The sequence below is a fragment of the Tubulanus polymorphus genome, chromosome 9, assembly GCF_964204645.1.
Source record: "Tubulanus polymorphus chromosome 9, tnTubPoly1.2, whole genome shotgun sequence".
Classification (NCBI taxonomy): Eukaryota; Metazoa; Nemertea; class Palaeonemertea; order Tubulaniformes; family Tubulanidae; genus Tubulanus; species Tubulanus polymorphus.
This window is the reverse complement of record NC_134033.1, coordinates 5,694,770-5,716,642: the sequence shown is the minus strand read 5'-3', so window position 1 is coordinate 5,716,642 and position 21,873 is coordinate 5,694,770. Positions and strand designations below refer to the sequence as shown.

At 40.6% G+C, this 21,873-nt stretch overlaps 3 protein-coding genes across 3 annotated transcripts; all 3 read right to left on the bottom strand.

Annotated features, from left to right (window-relative positions):
* Positions 1 to 462: 462 nt before the first annotated feature.
* On the bottom strand, positions 463 to 5,642 carry LOC141910495 (chymotrypsinogen B-like). The gene is made up of 7 exons (XM_074801188.1): positions 5,570 to 5,642; positions 5,125 to 5,235; positions 4,093 to 4,190; positions 3,146 to 3,237; positions 1,991 to 2,253; positions 1,305 to 1,450; positions 463 to 731 (listed from the first exon to the last, which is right to left on the bottom strand). The coding sequence occupies exons 1-7, from the start codon at positions 5,640 to 5,642 to the stop codon at positions 510 to 512; spliced, it is 1,005 nt and encodes a 334-aa protein (XP_074657289.1). The 3' UTR covers positions 463 to 509.
* Positions 5,643 to 6,560: 918 nt separating this feature from the next.
* Positions 6,561 to 9,422, bottom strand: LOC141910494 (uncharacterized). The gene is made up of 3 exons (XM_074801187.1): positions 7,881 to 9,422; positions 7,176 to 7,383; positions 6,561 to 6,862 (listed from the first exon to the last, which is right to left on the bottom strand). Exons 1-3 carry the CDS (start codon positions 9,420 to 9,422, stop codon positions 6,744 to 6,746), a joined length of 1,869 nt encoding a protein of 622 aa, XP_074657288.1. The 3' UTR covers positions 6,561 to 6,743.
* A 4,003-nt stretch (positions 9,423 to 13,425) lies between these two features.
* Positions 13,426 to 15,980, bottom strand: LOC141910847 (uncharacterized). Its single transcript, XM_074801695.1, has 3 exons — positions 14,515 to 15,980; positions 14,128 to 14,335; positions 13,426 to 13,919 (listed from the first exon to the last, which is right to left on the bottom strand). Exons 1-3 carry the CDS (start codon positions 15,913 to 15,915, stop codon positions 13,756 to 13,758), a joined length of 1,773 nt encoding a protein of 590 aa, XP_074657796.1. The 5' UTR covers positions 15,916 to 15,980; the 3' UTR covers positions 13,426 to 13,755.
* Positions 15,981 to 21,873: the final 5,893 nt, after the last annotated feature.

The window sequence follows — 21,873 nt, the reverse complement described above, 5'->3', positions numbered from 1 at the left end:
GTGTGCTGGCCACAAATGCACACAGATCACACTACACTACCCATTACACACTCCAGTACCCACAGCTTTCATATATCCATCCAAATATTTAGAGTGTCTTTCTTCCTGGATTTATGTTTTAGCCACATGTTAGAACCAAAATGAGCATAGACTGGTCGTTGTTAGATTGGTCGTTTTAAGATTGGCAATAGAATCAAAATGAGCCTAGACTGGTTGTTGTTAGATTGACTTAGCCTGAATGAGCTTTCACCGGATTTATATTGTAGACACATGATAGAACCAAAATGAGCTTAGACCGGTTTCAGCATAGACCTCGGAATTGGTTCCGGAGTCAGATCATGAATCTGAACCACGAAACCGATAACTAGTTTATTAATCTGGACCGCAAATTCGACCGGTCACAAATATATTTTTTACAACCGATCGAAGTATATCAACACGAACACAAGATATCATCTGCCACATTTCGTTTTTATTCAACATTCAATTCAAAACCGATATTTCGTTTATTAGCCGATAAAGGCTAAATTATTGGGACCGATCACAACTCGCGTTTTTCGCCGGTATTTGGCCATCGTCTGGTCGATCCAGCTGTCGAAGTAGCCGACGTCTGTGTATATACCGGGTAATCCGGGCTTAGCGCAGTCTTGACCCCAACTAACTATACCAGCTAGCTTCCAGCTCTGACCCCGACCGCGTTTACGACAAACTAAAGGTCCACCGCTATCGCCCTGTCGAATCAAGAATCAGTGAAATCTATCTTAGAAGAGGATGTCATGGAGGGGGGAGGGGCGAATTTTTCATCAATTCAATACCGGCAAGGCTTCCGCGGGAAGCAAGGAATCGTCAAACAAACGCCTAGTGGCACTGGGTTACCGCACTTCAATTTCCTTTTGCATTTCGATTAAATTTGAGACAACTTTTCTGATAATTCAATCAATTTTTTCAGTGGAATCGATACCGTACACTGTCTGAGAAAGAAAACCTGGGCCCGTTTCCACAGTTGTGAGTTAGAGTTTACTCCGACTAAATTAACGTTAGTTCATTTTCTAATCAATGTTTTAACTCTAGAGTCAAGTCTAACTCAGAACTGTGGAACTGGGTTCTGGTATCTATTCGATGACTCGTTTCATGATTTTCGGATTTTGAAGCCTAAACGTGCCGAGTTCAAATTATATCGAAAATGACTGATTTTTACTGCAAATAATCCCCGGGGTTTTGAAGCGCCATCGCTGGTGTTATCGGTATCCCATCGGAAATGCGATGTATAATTCATTATAAATTCAATTATTGATGGATTTTACCTGGCACGAGTCTATTCCGCCGTGTTGCAGATCACCGGCGCAAATATTGCATTCTTTTATACTTCCATGTCCCATGTACAAGTTACAAGTTCGCCGCGGTACAATCGGCACGAAGACTTTTTGTAAAATGTTCGGACTACGGCCCTCTGGCGATGAAAAAAAAGAAACAAACGTTATAAGCGCTTGGACTGGATGCGCGGTCATGTTAAATCCACGCAACTGTGGAACTGGGTTAGTCAAATTAAACCCTCACAACTGTGGAACTGGTTTCGCAGTCAAATTGAACCCACACAACTGTGGAACTGGATCCAGAGTAAAATTAAAACCCATATAACTGTAGAACTGGATTCACAGTCAAATTAAACCCACACAACTGTAGAAATGGATTCAGAGTCAAATTGAACCCACACAACCGTGGAACTGGATTCACAGTCAAATTAAACCCACATAACTGTGTAACTGGATTCAGAGTCAATTGAACCCACACAACTGTGGAACTGGATTCACAGTCAAATTAAACCCACATAACTGTGTAACTGGATTCAGAGTCAAATTGAACCCACACAGCTGTGGAACTGGATTCACAGTCAGATTAAACCCACACTGGATCCGGGGTCAAAATAATAAAGTCTAATGCCGAACAACTGTGGAACTGATAATGATATGAATTGAAAAAAAAAACTTACGAAATTCTAGTTTACCCCAGCCAGTGACGGCGCAGTCCATGTTCAGGAAATTCTCCCCGGCTTCGGGTCGGCATACTGGCCGGACGAAATGCGTATAACGCGCTGGTGTCTCCAGCAGCAATAAAGCTATATCGTTTCCCTGACCGGCGCTGACATAATCAGGGTGCATCACGATCCGTGAAACCGATCTCGACTGCTCCGTGTGATCGTTTTCCGTTTTGTGGTGATCGCCCAACGTCACGGTGAAATCGCTTGTCGTTTTACTGGAAATTGAATTTGAATTTTGAATATTTTTATAGTTTGAATATTTTCAAATCAAATATGAAACGCCATTATATATCCACTTATTAATTGATTGTCCTCTTTTGCTGATCCTTCTTAAGCTGCTTTATATTTATTTAGCATACTAGTGTATTTTCTCGTAAATCTCTGTATTTATCGCAGTTAATTTAAAACAGCAGTTTATTAGCCAACTACTACATTTTATATATTTAACATTCCTTTTCAGGGTTTCAGTTTATACAAGCCTTGCTTTTTCTGAAACCCCAGTTTTATATTACAACATTATGTATTAACAATAACATTGTACACATAGTTGCAATTTATTTCTGAAATAAATAAGTAAATAAGTAAGTAAATTTGAAAATCAAACACGCATTAAATCAACTTAGAATACGACAAGGTTTTGTTATTAGATTAAATCATGACCCATTGCAACAGTCAGTGGTTAGCTACAGGAACCCCGATATAACCGCCCCAGATAAACAACCACACCAAAGATTACCAGGGTCGGTTGTCTTAGTATCTAGTTACCGCTTGGGATGTAAATTCCCAACCAGGATCCAGTTCCACAGTCGTGATTAAGAGTTAACTCTGATGAGTTAATGTCTGGGCCCAGTTTCACAAAAAGAATTGGGCCTAAATCGATTTTATGATAATCTGAATTAATGAAGTAATTAAATCGATTTAAGATTTAAACCTTTTTCTGAAACTGGGCCCAGTCCATTAGCATTGAGTTAACTCCAAGTTAAAAGTTTAACTCAGGGTCCAATTTCACGAAAAAAGTCGGTCTGACAACTTAATGAATTTTTCGGGAATTTTGATTCCGCGACTGTGGAACTGGGTCTCAGTCATCTACTGGTTTTATAGATTTACCCTTTAACGCAATGCGCTGCCGTCACTACCCAGTTTTTGTTCAGCAACGAACCGCCGCAAAAGTTGTGACCGCTGGGATTCCGCATACCGACCTGTTTAGATAAAAATGTGTAATCATCAGTTACAGTCAGTCCTTGATAAAAATGGCATTATTTGTAAAACGCTCACTTTCTAGCTAAACGCCAACATTTTTCAGCGATCAGATTTCGCCCGATTTTGTTCAATTTTCATTGAAAATTCCATCGTTATAACGCCATGTTTCCCAATGGTCAAAACAGTGGCATTATAAAGGACTTCGACTTATATTCAAAATTCGATTAATTTATGACGACATAATATTGATGAACCACTTGTCGATTTGCTTTGGGGCGATTGGAATTCAATTTTGATAATTGACCAAAATGATAAAATACTAAATTTCTTTCAATACTCTATTATTCAAGCTGCTTTTTGTAATTGGTCCATCTAAAAAAGTATCGACCATTCGGAAATGCAAGACATCGTTTCAGGGATGAGAAAAAAATTCCTTTTGTTCTGGACCCAGTAGCAGAGTCGTTACTCAAGTCCATAAAGGGTCTTTGATATCAAGGCTTGTATTTGGTTGCTAGATTAACTAAGACGAAATATGATGCTATTGAGTCTTAAAATCTAAGCAACAACTATGCAAGTAGCCACTATAAGAGAAAGAAGTTAATAATATGAGATATTCATTTCATAGAAGAACCTACAATCAGTGCGGGCAGATAAAATGCATATCTCAGATGCTATTAAGACTGATTCTGATTTTTAGCAATATTGAAAATTTTGCAGCCAATCCATAAAAACATTTTGATCGTTGAAAGATTTCGAGGCGTGTTTTTAGACGTCCGATTTAGTGGGTCGTCGCGGGAGATGCACTTTCAAATTTGGATGTGGGTAAACCGTTAATATCGGTACACGTTGCTCACCTGCCAGGGGAACTCTCCTCTGAGCGCATCAACACCGCCGACAATTTTCAGCGGCTTAAAATTCTTGGTGGTAGCGCTAACACCACACGTCGCGTGGTCTACAGAAATAGAAGATTCTTTGTTAAACAGCAGCGGACACGTCAAGCGTAGATTTTGTCAATTTTAAAAATAATGGTTACGATATTTATGAGGGAAATAATCATAAAAACGATAATCCAATAAATGATTATTTTGAAAATTATGACGATAGCGATAATTTGGTGCTAGAATCGGATACAATAAAGGGCTCAAATAAAAAAATTTTAACGATTATAAAATTCCTTCATCAATGAGGAACGCGCCACCTCCTGTGGCAATCGAGTATTTCACTAATAACAGGCGAGGATCCACCAGGTGTCGCTAGTAGCTATTCGGTCGTCTGCGTTCGATTTCTTCTACATATCATTTAAAATTTAATGAACATTTCTCTTAAATATATCAAATACTATGAAAACTATACCGAGTAGAAAATGGATTTAAAGTATATTTGTTGGGTACAGTGATAATATATGGGAGTCTAAAAATTCATTTCAATTTTATTTCAAGTTTATTGAAAATGAACTAATCTTGACAACGTGATTACGATTACGATTACGATTTATTTACACTCCAACCATTTCCATGGTATATGGAGGAAAACTATTACACATGTATATGCAAATATTTACAAAACAACACTGAAGTGATTAAAATTTAGAACAACACTGAAGTGATTAAAATTTAGAGAATGAAAACGTGAGCCAAGTACACGTTACGCCATCTGGTGTTGCAGGTTCTAATTCACCTTATCTTGATCATCGATATTAGAGTGAATTGAAAATAGGACCAAGTTCGCGCATGGAATGCTGTCATTGTTTCTAATTTTGTTGGTATTGTCATCCCCAGCCTGTCTTAAGATTTTCGACACCCAAGAAAGTAAAAGTAAGTTTGTTTCCTATATACCCATAACTTTAATATGACAATCAACGCTTACTGGCCCCGAGCAACACTTACCCGGTGAGTCGCTATCTGACGGACAACATTTCGAAAAAAAACCGCAGTCATATTTATTTGCGGATGATCCACAAGCAAATGCCTTGCACTCACCACCGGTTGCATCACAAACTGAAATCGAGAAAACCAAAGTTACTAATTCAACCTTTAAAACCTTCATAAAGAGTGTTTACATAATAGCTCCCTCAATATAACCACCTCACTGTGACGTGGCTTAGATATTAGGCCAGTCTATATTTGATACACTAATCTTAGTTCTATAGCAAATCTGAAAATTCAAGGCCCGTCGTAAGATGTAAGACGACTTTTAGACTTAAATCTCGACTGTAGAATGGCCCCGGGGCTACGGTGGGTTTAGATTTAATTCAAATCTTGTTAAAACGTTTGCGAACGATATATTATCGATGTAAGGGTTCGTTTATTCCAAATACTAAACACGCCTTACCTTCGTTATCTGCGACGCAACTACCGACTAGCGCCAGAACCACCAACGACGCTGATAATACTGGATGTTTCATGGTACGTTACTCGTTTACCATATCCTAGAGATCCGATGACCAACGGTCAGTATTTATTCTCTGAGATTCAGGGTTGATGCGATAGCGAAGGTCACGTTTGAACTGATAAACCACGTTGGACCGGATCTTCGCTTCTGATTAATAGAGTTCGCGCGTACAAGATTCTGATCTCCTAGTATTAGAATACGATCTGTATACTAGTGTTCCTTTTTAAAAACTTCGCAAATCTATTTGTAGCATGAAATCATGAAAATCACCGGTGTTCTTTAGAAATCATAGGGAAATATGGTTGCCAAACATGGAGATTATTGTGGGACAATGTTTTAGTCGATATTGATATTTTCCTATTAGTCAAATTATTGCATTACATATATACATTAATAACGTATAATAATGACAATATGAAGTGCTGATAAAATGTCTAATGTCTGGTATTTGTAGTTCATTCATTTTCAATTATAATGATCAATTCTTAAAAGTTCGCTGATGATAAAGTGTCTAATGTCTGATGTTTCGAGTTTCTTGATATTTCAATTATTTGTGTTTCATGCGTTTGCACGTTACGATTCAATGAAGAATGCCTTCGGTAAAATATTGAACGCATGTAAAATATGGACGATCAGACATCTGGTGTCGAATTGCGGACGGGATTGCGCCCCGTTACACTCGAATGGGTCATTGTTTTCCTGAGATTTCAACGTGTCCCCGAAATCTCCTTAGATGATTTCAATTCGTATATCACGCACGGAAAATGAAAAACAGACAGAGACTGTAAACAGAAACAAAATCAGAAATCGTCTATTAACGCTTCACACTTTATGTTTATTTGCCACACAATATCGAAATCATTATTAACACGAAGAAAATAAGATCAAAGAAAACTTCTTAATAGCCAAGTTAAAAGCGAAATCTTCCCTAACAGCAAAATGATAAGAGATAGAACTAGAAATTATTTACGATTATAGATGTTTGCTATTGAAATATATATGACGCAATTCTCTGCGTACTTGATCGGCCATCGGAAAATTTCTTTTCGTTTTAATGAAGCGGTTTGATATGAGGTATTGCGGTATTGCGGTCAGGTCAGTTGAGTATGTTTTCCTAATAACCACCAGCACCTCCTCTTCCTCCTGCGTTTGAACCGTCGTACGTATCCGTGCTTCCGTAGCGGTCGTTGAAATGGTCGCTGCTGAACCCGTAATAATCCATATCTTCGTACGCTGAAATTAATCGATCATTTGAATATGTAAATGATATGCAAATCAGTGGAAGAGTATCGGTTAGACGATGCATTTAAAGGGCTCGCGTGAAAACTTCCGGCGAACAAGATTCGAAAAATTAGTTCAAAACATGTACGAAGCCTTTGATAGATGCAGCTCTGAGCAAGAATGTTCCAAATATCTAAATGATATGTCTAACAATACAAATGACATGTTGAACAGTTACTGAAACAATGGCCAGAATTGTTGATCTTACATTTACCTACAATTGGCAACTTACGATTTAAGAAACAAGAAGGATTTTCATACTCACGTCTGTAATGCCTTGGTGTGTAATGCCGACAAGTTGGGAATTTCGGAGGAATATCGAATGAATGGAATCGTTCGAAGCCCTCGATCAGGGCGACGAACATACCGGCGTTCACGTGCGGTTCGATGTGACAGTGCATTCCCCACGCGCCCGGATTATCGGACTTGAAACGGATGATGACATAGCCGCCCCTCGGAATTAGAACCGTATCCTGAAATGGAAGGTGTGTTCAACATTTGATACGAAGTGCAGTTGAGGAGTTCGTTATTTCAATGCTTACTTAGCGCAAACATTTCTCTGAGAGTTGATAGGCCAAATCTCATTCGAATTGAATGAAATACAGTTTTTTGCGATGACAAATACGTTATGACGTCACATTTTCCATGTTCCCACTGTATTGATTACAAATTGACAGTCACTTATTCGCACTGACCGGAAATTGAACCCGAGTTTCGAACATGAAAAAAGGTGGGGAAGCTAGTAGACTACTAGGACAAGTCCACTTGGTCGGTGGTTACATAGCTTGTAATGCAACGGGATTTATCTGTAGTTCTCGTGAAATACTAGCTAAGGAGAAGTGCTGCAAGAATCTTATACTCGATGTAACTTTCTTCAGGTTTACGTTTTATATCTAGAAAACCTAGGTAACTTTTCCTAAGTCGTCAAGATTTATCAAAAATTAACTTAGGTGCCTAATTAAATACGAACCTTCGATGGTGGATCATTCAGATTTAAACCAGGGATGTTGTTGCCGCCCCATTTAGGATTTCTCCACCTCGGTCTGTTGCAGTAGTTATCCTCGTCGCAGACGATATCATCATTTTCGCCTGCGAATTGACCGGTGCTGTTCAACTTCGGTAACCCGACCTTCACCACGGAGAAATGATGTCCGTGCATATGTATCGGATGGCTGCTCAATCCGGTACCTTTGCTGAGTAAGATGAACTGTTGGATCTCTCCTAGCTTCATATGGTGATTGTATGTACACTCGCAAACGTTGTACGACCTGCACGGCGTGTAGCACGGGTTTTCCTGCGCTTCGCCGGGTTGCGTCAAAATCGGCGATACCGGCATTTGGTAGCGAACCCCGTTGACGCGCGGTCCCTGCTTGAAGCCGAAATTGAAGAAGCTTTCTCTGATTCGTCCGTGGTGACGTCCGGGAACCGGCGGCACGTTCGTGGATCTCATACGATCGAATGTGATGCACTCTTGGAACGGCACGGCGTAATCCGGTACGTCGCAGTTGTATACAACGCATTTGCTGGCCGGTGCACATTGGTGCGGTACCGTAATCGGATCGGCGTTAGGATTCGCGCCTTGGTATCGTAAAATGGCCAAACCGTGTTTTCCGTTGAAACCGCGAACCCAGTAGTTACCGACTGGCTGGTCGGCTAAGACTAGTACATCGTATCTCTCACCAGGTGTCACTATCACGTGCGATACCCAACAAGGTTTCACATCGCGGCCGTCCGTCGCTACTACTTTCAGTCGGTGGCCGTCGATCGAGAATTTCACGAACGTCGACGCTTGCGAACCGTGCACGCGGAACCTGTACAATTTACCTCGAACGACATCGAACTCCGACAGCGGACTTTGCGTTATCGCTACATCGGACAGTGAAAAGTAGCGCCCTCTGCCGTTTATCGTAAGAGAATGGTAGCGTTGTGCCATTTCCGGGTCGTTGTATTTCGCCGCCAGGTGATTCCAGACTCGGTTGGTCAGATACAAATACCAAGCGTTGCCTATGACGTCGTGGTTTACGTCGCCGAACATCACGTTGAAATCTCCGGCTACTGGATGTTCGCCTTTCTTCGGATGGATGATCAAAGCTCCGTAAAGAGAATCGGAAAGCTGTATGCCGACGTGCGAGTGATACCAAAACGAACCTCCCGGGTAGGCTTTCATCCGTTGCGTGAAGATCTCTCCCGGCAGTTGGGGACACTGAGTCAACCACGGGATACCGTCATACCATCCCGAATTCCTCTGATGCAAGCCGTGCCAATGAACGGATATCGCTTCGGAGATATCCTTGTTGTGTACGTTGATGATGAGTTCTTGGTCCTCCCACGCTTCGAGCACCGGTCCCGGAACCGTGCCGTTGAACGTCAACATTCGTACAGGCGCGAAGTAGCCGTCCGATACGACAACACTTGCGGGATCGACTGGTTGAGCTCCCGGGGCAGTAGGATTCACGTTCCATGGGTAGAGGTTACCTTGATAAGCAAACAGCAGGGTTCGCCGATAAACCATCGTCAGCGTTTCCACTACCTCGAGGGTAAAGACGCATTGCTTATCCGTCTTTCTACATGGTCTAGAATGAATAGGTTCTGTAATAGACAAAAATAAAGTCTAAGGTTGATAGAAATAGAGCTTTTAAAACTCACGAAAATTTACCTGGAATTCTACATGGAATTCTATAACTAAAATGTCGGAAAAGCCCGTCCATTGATGCTCTTAAGCGTACTCTTTTAGAAGAACATTTGAAGTGTGGTTACATTTTATATCTACTTAATTTTTCAATTTTTTACCGAGTCCAAATGATTCTTATGTTTTAATTCAATTAATACATTCAATTAATACGGCAATATATATATATATATATCAGAAAATAAATCATTAATATCATTATTATTGTTAAGCTAAAATTGGAATCGTCGTGTCCTGTGGTGCGAACGATTTAGTCATAATTACAACGAGTTACTATTGAGTTACATTCTTATTCTAGATGACTTCAATATAAAAGCTGGTTCTACATAACATCTCTCTTTCAATTTAGAGTAGGGATTGACCCTCTGGTATCTATTTGACTGGTAGATGTCGTAACAATTCTTACCGTATACGTCACCCACGTACGAGTGCCGAAAGGCGGCGCTGGTGAGCACAAAAGCGTACAATACCAAACAGTAGAAATACATGGCGTTCATTTCTGAAAAGAAAGATGCATTCGTTTAAAAGAAAAGAATTTTTATATTTTCTGAACAGGAACATCCAATAGGGAAGATTATCTTCAAGAAAATCCACAAAAAAACCTAAATCAGCGCCTGTTAGGTTGGGATCGATCGTCATAACTATATGAAAAAGTTACTCAATATGATGTTTTTAACATCGGAATTCTGTCAACCCGATGCAATGGATAGATAAATGCTTTCAATCTCCAGGATAGGAGTTTTACATACACTTCGTAGACGCGAATTGGAAGCTTTCAAAGAACCAAGGAACTTCAGTAGACCTTTCAGTATTGGTGAGTCTTCAACCCACAGTAACTATTTCAAATTTTACATTGTCAACATATCCAGTTGAAAATTGAACAAAATGATTCTTTCATAGAATCAAAGAAATTTTTAGTCGGAATTGTCCGCTTTCGGGTCTAAAGCTATACCGAGACAAAAGCTGAGTCCACTACTGTGTATCGATATCTCTCACTTACCTTCAATGCCATCCGAGTGAAGATGGTGATGTCCGATGTGGAAACCGCGGTTTTTATTACTCCGAGATCGTCGACCCGATCGACGTGTACTAATTGAGCGTCTTTTGTTATCATAAAAAACACATCAAAAGCACGTGTCGTTTTTAATTGGATTCGTACCTCACAAAGAGAACTACCGAGTTTAGGTGCTATGGGAAGTGACGTATCATCTCGAATACCGCGTCTGCCGCACCTGCGTTCAAAAACTCGCTTTCACATTTTTTTAAGATCTTTTCATCGTGTCATGCGATGTCATTACGACGAAAGAATCACTAAAAGAAACTTCAGCGTGAATACAAATGATCATCCGGAGAAATACGCTAGCGAGCTACGCTACTTACTTCGAACGATCCAGAATTGCATTCGGTATATATAATGCTGTTTACGTTTATAACCCATTAGAGAATTTTAAAGGTTAAAATCGAAAATTATTTATCAGTTCTTAAATACAAAATACACGACGTTTCGCGCTCGCTTTAGAGACACGATTGTTAGCTGTTACACACATGACAATCGTCTCTAGAGGTAGTCAGAAACGTGGGTCAAAAGCAGATTTTTTGTTTATAATTCTCAAATTAAATACGATTCTAACCTTTCAAATTCTGCAAACAGCGGGTTTTGAACTTAATATTTGCTCCCAACTTCTAAGTGTGGCTATCCCACTACCAGGCTATTTGAAAGCCTTTCCCTTCGTCCCTTTACCGAAATAAACGAGTAATGACACATATACCCTCCATTGCAACGAGATAAAAGGTGTAATGCCAGAGTTGCGATAACGGGTTTTCTGCCACGTTTATGTCTCGCTTCAGAACGTACTACCTAACTATCTACACAATTATATGTGGACTTGTTTCCTCGGATTTGTCATTCTTATCATCTGTCGTTCAATATTATTATCTGTAATTGCTCTCATGAATAATCAACTCACTCATAATATGTTATGCTTTGATTAATGTTACTTTGGTAGGCCAATTAAGTTGATTTTATTTTGTTTTTCTGTAATTACATATCCGCTCACTCACTTACTAATCGATTATTATGTCACCATATCATGTATTTGAAATACCCTACTCACTCTTGTTCCCTCAAATGGGGAACCCGAAACACTAACTGTCCCACCAGATGGCGTGACGAGATGTAGGTGTCAAAATTAGTTCATTTTCAGTGAACTTTGAACTGAATTTTTAGACATCCGGATCCATGTACCCACCACAGCACCCACCAAATATATGACGAATTTAGATTTCTACTCAGATATCGGTTAAATTTTCATAATTCATTTTAGAGAAAGATTCGTTCTATTTAAAATGAAATCTAGAAGATATATAAGGCGGAAGACCAACTATCTACTAAGGACACCTGGTGAATCCTTGCCTGCCATAAGTGGAATCCTCTATCGCCACAGTACCGCGGTGGGTAACCCAGTGAATGAGTTAGTCTTGTGTAGCAAGAAACCCTCAGTGATTCGCTATATGACGATCATAAGAAATGAAAGGAGCTATAAGTGTTATATACCATTTGAATTTAGACTGCCGTTAGGTTCAGTAAATCCATGTTTTCCATCCATTTATGATTTAGCAGTTCTGAAAACCAGTAACCGCTTAATTCAGTACATAAATGTCAAACGTACCGGTATAGGCGGCGTCTACTCGACAAGTTGAGTCAGATAGATCCGCAAAAAAACTTTTCAGGGAATGAACTAGTTATCGTAGAATGATTGATTAGTCGATTCAACGTAAGTTAGATCTTCTTTGATATATGACACAAGCTGTCAGTCAAGCGATGCCCGAAGTTCTCTTGAGTGTGTGCCTGGCAAAGCCTCAAAGGTCACTAAAGCAAGCACCCAATAAAACGGGTCGAAAGAAGAAAGTAGAGAATGATACGGAAGGAAACGGAAAGCCTTTTTAGACAATTGAGTAGATTGGTGTAAGACATATATGGATGATAATGAACAAATAAGTAGTGAACGAAACGCCAAGTAGAGTGAATATTTCGATACGTCAATCAGAAATTGTCTTGTAATTTGGATTTGATGTTACTTAGAATATAATCAGGATTGCTACAGGCACCTAGATTTTCCAACAGGTTATTATAATTCAGATGCGCGAGTTAAGTCTTAATGCCCGTTATAAAATTACAGTTATTATTGCTGGCACCCCTATACATATCGAGGAGACTCTGATAAACTAAACTATTAGGATTACCCGTCATTATGGACATCCAGAATTTAATTGCTGATAAAAGTACATCATTGAGAACTGGGAAAAACCCCAGATCACCAAAAACAGGTTATAGAAGAGATTTATTGTGTTGCCAATGATTAATCTACAGAATCTCGAATGTATGATTCGGCTAATTCACGCATCTCTGGTAATGGCAACGATTCTTAAACAGTTTTTTTATGGGACAAAGCGAAAATCTTGATCGTTCTCCCAGTCGAGACTATACGGTGAGTACTTGTTCAAGACATCATCAGAAAAGACGTCATGTTGCTGAAGTCGTCTTATAATTATATTCAGTCCCAATAGATATTTCCAAATAATTCTAAGTTATTCTAAGTGTACGTATGTCGTCAACAAAATGATAGTCCCGCCTACGAGACAATGAAAGCGATTTTGATTGTTAAAGGAAAATCAACTTTCCACGTAGAATTCATTATCAATAAGAAAGAAATCCCACTGAAATGATTAGGCGATGCTTCCGGAGAAAAACAAGAATACGATTCGAATTCCGAATTTGCTGAGAACAAAAGAAATTAAGAGGAACCTGTCTGGTTTATGCTTCATAAGCGTTTATTAGCCACACAGCACGCGAATAAATTAAAAAAATAAACAGAAAAAAACGAGATCCAAGATCACGAGAAGGGAAATAAAGCAACTAAAGTTTACCGATAAGCAGAATTCGCCATCAATAGTCACGACAGATGAGTTATAGATTTTGAGACTATCAATAAACAACGATGTTTTAATGCAATATTTAGTACGTTATGACGGAACTCTTTACAGAATTTCTTTAGAAATTAAACTTCAATAAATATAATTTGTTTAAATGAAACGGTTGTGTATTTGCAGCTATGCTGCGCTGTACTGTGCTGTGGTACATCGGTCGAACATAACTCTAATAGCCACCTGCGCCTCCGCCTCCGCCTCCGCCTCCTGCATTTCCACCTCCTCTTCCACCCCCTCCTCCTCCCATGTGTGGTCCGAGAAACATATTCCTGTTTCCGAACATGTCGTTGGCGTGTTCGGTGTTGAATCCATAGTAGTTCCTATCCTCACGCGCTGAAACAGTTTATTCGAAAAACGTTTATATAAATATGATTAACAAATATTCAAATATGCTGAAGCGACGTTCAAATACTATATTCTAAACAATTAAAGAATGGGTTATCCGAATAAGGATCCGTCACTTCGTTTTAAATTTTTCCTTTATCGGAAACGATTTAGAATTAGAAAATAGAAAACAAAACAAAATGATCGTCGTACTTACGTCTGTAGTGCCTTGGTGTGTAATGTCGACAAGTTGGGAAATGAGGCGGAAGGTCGAACGAATCGAACGTTTCGAAGCCCTCGATCAGAGCGACGAACATTCCGGCGACCAGATGCGGTTCGATGTGACAGTGCATTCCCCACGCGCCCGGATTATCAGCCACGAAACGGATGATGACGTAACCACCGGCCGGTACGAGCACGGTATCCTGAAATATACCAAAGCAACTTAACTTAATACTCGTTCCGCTCAAAGATTACTTAGATTACCTAAATCGTTTTGAGATAAACTCACATTAGAAGTGGTTGAAGAAGTTTTGGAATCAATACGTTTATTCAAAACTCAAACCCGCTCGAATTTATCGGTCAGAAAAATATTTTCACATACCTTTGATGCTGGATCATGCAAATTCAAACCGGGAATGTTGTTACCGCCCCATTCGGGATTTCTCCATTTGGGCCAGTTACAGTACCTCGTCTCGTCGCAGATGATGTCCGTATTATCGATTATATTTCCTTGGGCGTCTTTTGAAGGAAGGCCAACTTTCACGACGGCGGCATGATGTCCGTGGTAATGAATCGGATGACTGCTACGCCCGGTACCCATACTGAGTAAGACGAATTGCTGTATTTCGCCTAACTTCAAATGGTGGTTGTAGGTACACTCGCATACGCTGCCGGACGCGCACGGTTGGTAGCACGGGTTTTCCTGGGCTTCGCCGGGTTGCGTAAGAATCGGCGACACGGGTATCTGGTATTTATTTCCGTTGACGCGCGGTCCCTGCTTGAAGCCGAAATTGAAGAAGCTCTCTTTGATTCGTTCGTTGTGACGTCCGGGAACCGGCGGTACGTTCATAGACCTCATACGATCGAACGTGATGCACTCTTGGAACGGAACGCCGTGGTCCGTTACTTCACAATTGTATACGACGCACTTGCTGGCCGCGTTGCACGGGTGACCTGTCGTAGTCGGTTCGACGTGAGGATTAGCTCCGTGATAACGTAGGATAGCCAAACCGTGTTTTCCGTTGAAACCACGAACCCAGTAATTACCGACTGGCTGGTCGGCTACGACTAGTACATCGTACCTCTCACCAGGCGCCACCACAACGTGAGTTACCCACTGAGGTTTCAGGTCGCGGCCGTCTGTCGCTACTACCTGCAGTCGGTGGCCGTCGATTGAGAATTTCACGAACGTCGACGCTTGCGAGCCGTGTACGCGGAATCTGTACAGATTTCCTTGAACGACCTCGAACTCCGATAGCGGACCATGCGTCAGTGCGACGCCGGCATTCGAAAAGAAACGCCCCCTACCGTTGATTATAAGCGATTGGTAGCGTTGAGCCATTTCCGGTTCGTTGTACTTCGCAGCCAGGTGATCCCATACTCGGTTGGCCAGATACAAGAACCAGGCGTTGCCTATGACGTGGTGATTCACATCGGCGAACATCACGTTGAAATCCCCGGCTACTTTTGGTGCCTCATCTTTGTGATGGATAATCAAAGCTCCGTAAAGAGAATCGGAAAGCTGTATGCCGACGTGCGAGTGATACCAAAATGTACCGTACGGGAATGCCTTGAAACGTTGCGTGAATATCTCTCCCGGCAGTTGGGGACACTGAGTCAACCACGGGATACCGTCGTACCATCCCGAATTCCTTTGATGCAGCCCGTGCCAATGGACGGATATCGCTTCGGATATATCTCTGTTAATGACGTTGATGATTATCGTCTGGTCTCCCCACGCTTCGAGTATGGGTCCCGGGACCGTACCGTTGAACGTCAGCATTCGGATCGGGACGTAGTAGGCGTCCGATACGACCACGTTCGCCGGATCGACTGGCTGAGCACCCGGGGCAGTAGGATTCACGTTCCATGGGTAGAGTTTGCCTTGGTAAGAGAAGAGCAGGCTTCGCCGATAAACCATCGTCAGCGACTCCACTACCTCGAGCGTAAAGACGCATTCCGTATCCGACCTTCTGCATGGTCTCGCGTAAATAGGCTCTGTAATATTTAAAACATGGTCAAATGTGATCAAGGACCAAAACTCTAAAAATTCAATAACGTGATTTTTATTTCATGTTCCTTCTCGTTTTTAACAGCTTTACAAACGATTCAATACAAAACCCACTATGCGTTACTATTCTCACTTCTCGACCGTTCAAAAATTCGAGATTCAAATATTTCCACCAAAAAAAATATCTTACCGTATACATCACTCACGTACGAGCGCATGGCGGCGCTAGCCAGCACTAAAGCGTGCAGAATTAAACAGTAGAAATACATGGTGTTTATTTCTGAAAAAAAGATACATTCGTTTCAATAATGTCCAACTGAAATAACTGATCCCAATGACCCTGACAACAGCAGTAAGGAGTTGGTTGATAAGAGGAGCTGTGTGAGCTAGAGAGTGGCTAGACCGTTCGACTCAGCAAATCCATGTCGTGGGTTCGAATGCCGTACATTACCGTAGTCTCAAAGGGGTTGCAAACTCACCCCGATCTCCTCTCCTCGAGTAGTAAATTGATACATTGCCCGACCGATGACTCCTGTGGTCGGTCTCATGAAAAGTGTAAGCTTAAATCTGCAGTTAAGTTGAATTGTTGTACTCAATAAGGTAACCAATGGTAATTACACCGACAATTTTAGTTAAACTTCTTTCGTGAAATTGAACCCCGAGCGGCTAGTAGCTTTTCGGATGTTACCTCTCCGCAGGAGATCACCGATAGTGAATCGAGATTATGAATACCCCACTTACCTCCTGTGCCATTCGAGGAAAAGATGGCGACGTTCCTTGTGGCGACTGGCACTTTTATAGATATGAGATCATCAACTTCATTTGACGCTAACAAATCGAGTTGCTTTGTGTTTACTCAAAAAATGTGTCGCCGTTAATTGAATTCGAGTCGTAAAAATTGAACCGTACGAAATGTGAAGTTGCGTCATTTTTTGCAGTACCGCGTAACAAACGTCTTCTGTCATCAACACGTGTGTGCGTGACTTTCAAAACACGTCCACGCTTTCCGCATTTTCTTCAGGTTGTTATGTTAAGCGTTACGGGAAGAAACCACTCGGTAAAGGGAGGTACAATTTAGGAACGTTTAACGCTAGTGTTGCAAACGAAGGTCTATTGTTGAAATTATGTTTATAGATTTTCAAAAATGTTTTGACACTATGAACCGAAAAGCTCTTTGGCACAAACTAATAACCTCAGGAACCACTGGTTAAATTCTCAACGTAATCTTTAAAATATACGAAAATGCATAGTATTGTGTTAAAGTTAATGGGGAGACATCTGACTTCTTTGAATCCTTTATGGGCTTCAGACAGGGAGAAAACCTTTCTCCGATATTATTTTCTATATTTTTTATGGCATGGAACAATATCTATTAAACGAAGGTTGCCCTAGTATCAATTTTCTTAGAAATGACAATTATATATGCTTAAACTATTCGTGCTAATGTATGCTGATGATACCGAGTTCTCGGCCGAGAACCCAGGCAACCTTTAGCTCTCAGCAAATAATATGGCTGAATACTGCCAGAAATGGCTTATAAACATTAATTATGATAAAACGAAGGTCATGATTTTTGACAAAAGGAAAGGTCGCCGCCGACCATAAATGAAATCTTAAACGGCCATCGTATCGAAGTAGTTGATAATTTTTGGTATTTAGGCTTTATTTTTAATTACAATGGTAACTTCACCCTCTGAATAATTCTATCGCAGAGCACGCAAACGTTTTGTGTCCTGAATAAAGTCCATGAGCACGCCCTCGGAATTGCTCTAAGCAAATGTACTTTTGTGAGCAATTAAGATATATATTCTAGTTTGAGGGCTTTGGTAGTAAATTTATCAAAGAGAATTGCATTTGTCAAATCACTCGTATTTTCGTTAATGAGTCCACGTTCGAATATTCCACAATCTACGAGGCGAAATATTGTGACAATACATTTAGATATTTTATCGGTTTTAATCACGATTTAATAACGTATAGGGCCACGCGACGTTAGGATTGCCTGACTGGCACCTGGCCGTTTGACATCGGATTATCACGAAGCAGATAGCCGCATAGATTTATCAAATGGCATCTGTTCTTCTTCCGACCCGACTGTAAACAGAATTTTAGATAAATACCGACCGATACACCGGCCAGATACACATTTGACAGAATTCTAACATTCGTGATGGCTTCGAAGATCGTTTTTTTCCTTTGTTTGGTCGTGTTGGTAACATTAGCAAGCTGTCGTCATGTAAGATATAATTATACATATACACCAAATGTAGCCTTCGGCATCGAATATAAGTTCGTTATTTTTTTTAAATTGCGTTGAACAGTGATTCGAAAGCCTAAAAAGTTGCACGTACAATTCCCAATATCAAATTTTATTTGCTTTTTGTTTCGATTATTACGCAAGTACCAAGCCGGGGTCGTTAATTGATTTCCTGCACCCAGTTCCACGTTCTGACATTGAGTTAATTCATCTTAACTCGGAACTGTGGAATTGGGCCCGAGTTGGTAGCTCCTAATTTCTGTGTACGAGATGGACTCGAACCCCGGTGAGCGCGTCGATTTACTGCCACTTCTTAATCTTATTTTCAGATTGAACTTGCCAGAAACAATATAGGTAATTCGATAAGTTTACGGTTCGCAGATTCGTTTTCCTTTTTAAATTTACTCTCATGTAACATTTGAGATATGTGTCCTGTAATTACGAAATCGAAAAGTCTTTTCAAAATATCAAAACGTCAAAAATCGATTTTTCAATAGAATCTATTATCAAGGAATCATTATCATTACAATTATACATATACATATATCTTAATCGTCTTTCGCAATTCATTGCGTAGTTTTACCACGTTATAGTGTAACTTTTATAGTGTAACATTTCTTGTACGATCGACGCTTTTGAAAATTTTTTTCGCTTTTCAGACGATGCAGGTGTTTCAGTGAAACGGGCTTCGTGTGCAGATTACTTCACTAAATGTCCCACTTGGAAGAAATACTGTACGATGTACACGTGGATGGGATACATGAAGAGGAACTGTCCGAGAACTTGCAGAGTGTGGTAAGTAGTCGATTCCTTAAGTTCAATCGACAAATGATTGTCCAGTTAGCTCAGAAGGTTGGTTGGAGGACTGGGAACCGAGAGGTTCCTAGTTCGAAACCACCTCCTGGCGTTGGCTGTCGAGACACATACGTGGGCTAAGCTCTGCTAACCTAGCTAGGCTGTGAGCCATAACAACCAATGTAAAAAGGCCCTGGCCGTCTCTTAAGACCCACTAGGGCTACGCACTTTTGCTTGCATTTGAGACGTAAATCTCTTCTCAATTTCTAAACTAAATACATAAACAGTGCTCTTCGATCTACTTCACTCAATTCAACCAAATGAAGATTCCAGATCTGATTGGAATGAAACTTTCACGAATGTAAAAATTGACCCGGATTAGTTTAAAACCACACCCACGAGACAAAAAAAAAAACCAACAAAACTGTGGAACTGGATCGAGAGTCAAAAGAATCCCGATAAAATTGCGGAGCATGACCCAGAGTCGAATCAAATTCGCAAAACTGTTGTTGATCTGGGTCCTGAATCAAATCAAATTTACACACCTCTCTGTGGAACTGGGTTCATTCAAATTAAACCCTCGAAAATGAGGAACTGGAGTCAATTTAAACAGGGGTTGCAGTTTATCGGGGATCGGCGGGGTTGGTGCGTTCCGGGCTGTGTACACAATCAACGCATCGAACTCGTTTTGAAAATAATATTTGTTTACGTTTCAGTTGATAGATTTGAATACGGTCCCATTCGCTCACGGCGGGATTTTCAACCTTCCGTGGCGTATGTAGATCACGTGTAATCTAACTTTACATACGTCCTAATTAAAATCGAAATAAATATTCTCGTTTTGTCTATGTATATGAATCATGACTTTTCATTGAATGAGTTTACGAGATCACGACGCCAGCTTCTAAACTCATCCATACTACACCGGGGCCAGTTGCATAAAGTTACGGCTAAGATTTAAAACCAGTCTCAAACAATCGATGTTCCATAGCTTATAGAAACACAGATGAGACTGGACTTGAAATTTAAGATACCTCTTGCACTAGCGACTATGGAACCAAGCACAATGGATCAGTTGCATAGTCTTGGCTAAAATTTATGACCGGTCTAAGACCAGCTTAGTTCCATGACCAGAGTCTAAGGATTTGAGATCAGCTATTAACGGAAGTGACGTCTGTGCAACTGGCCCCGGTTTTTTTTGTGAACCTAAACCCTCAAAGTGATGAGGTGGAATGCTCCGGAGAGTCCAAAACGATCTTATGAAAAGGCGCGCGTGATAACGGCTTAATTAGAACAGGGATTTGAATAACCAATGACTTCGATAAGTTTCGATGAACTGATTTCGTCTTGAGAGTATAAATGTCAAGTCTACATCTTCAGAAACGAGCTTAATTTCATAATGGCAACACGCAAAACCTGGCAACCCGACATATAGCGACTCCATCCTCATTTTATAGAAAGGAACTCCACAGTTTCCACAAGTGTCTTGGTGGATCCACGCTTGCCACAAGTAGAATCCTCTATTGCCAGAGTAGTCGATCTCCAACTGTACACGTGATACCTGGTGGATCCATCCTCACTCACCACGACCGAAATCCTCTATTGCCGCAGTAGTCGATCTCATAAAGTACAATAGTGTCACCTGTTGGATCCTTACTAGCCACTAACCGAATCCTCGATTGCCACAGTAGGGAGAGTAGGAAATCATAATTCGGTTGAAAGCTTCGCACCGCGAATAGAGTCACATTACAGCTGTTGCTATCGTGTGAACAACTGCGCCGAGACGCGTCGCGTTTCACAGATTTGTTTCACGTCTCCGTGTAATTGTTAAAACTCAATCGTCGTAGATGTGAAGATAATAATCAGTCATCACGTAAACAAAAGCGTCAATATTCACGTTTTCAATTAGGCGCGCAAACGTGAAACCGATCGTGAATCACTTTTATTGGCTTTTCGTGTAACAAAAGCACTTACAATCCGTGTCACCCTGCCCGCGAAAATTAATTAACAAAACATATGCTGCCCATGAAAAGCAAATTGAAATCTGTGTCACCGATTGGGAAGATGTTGTCGAGCTGACAAAGGAATCCTGAGAAATATATCTCACTTTCAACTAATCTACGTTCAATTGATGTTTAAGTGCAGCTAAACTTAATCTAAAATGTTCGAGTCAAGTGTTTCGCAATATCGTTTTAAGTCACCTTGCTTCACCTTGGTTCTTACAGGTTGATCAATCATCTTACAAAACTAAATGCATCAGTTATCTTTCTATGTAGCTCATCAAATTCTATTCGCCTAATTGTCTCGAGTCTGGCGGTAAATTGTTCATTAATTGTATAAATATCAGTCGATCGAAGTATTCTGTGCTATATTCCTAGATGTTAGCGCGTAGGTCTATAGCAATTTAACTTCTACAAGCCTTAGACGAGAAATATTTCAGTTTCCACTTCTGTTTGAGGGGTAAGTAACTTAGTGACTTAGTTTGGGGTTTACTCTCCGTTCGGCATAAAACCCTATTGTTATTCATTTGATGATGATTATTATTATTAATTATACTTCTCCCACCCGTTTTCGCTCATAACCTTCTCCTAAACGTGACCACATCGAAAACGTTGACAGAGATAAGGCAATCTGACTAAGAAGATTATCAAAATGTTGAAATTGAAATAATCTTGGCG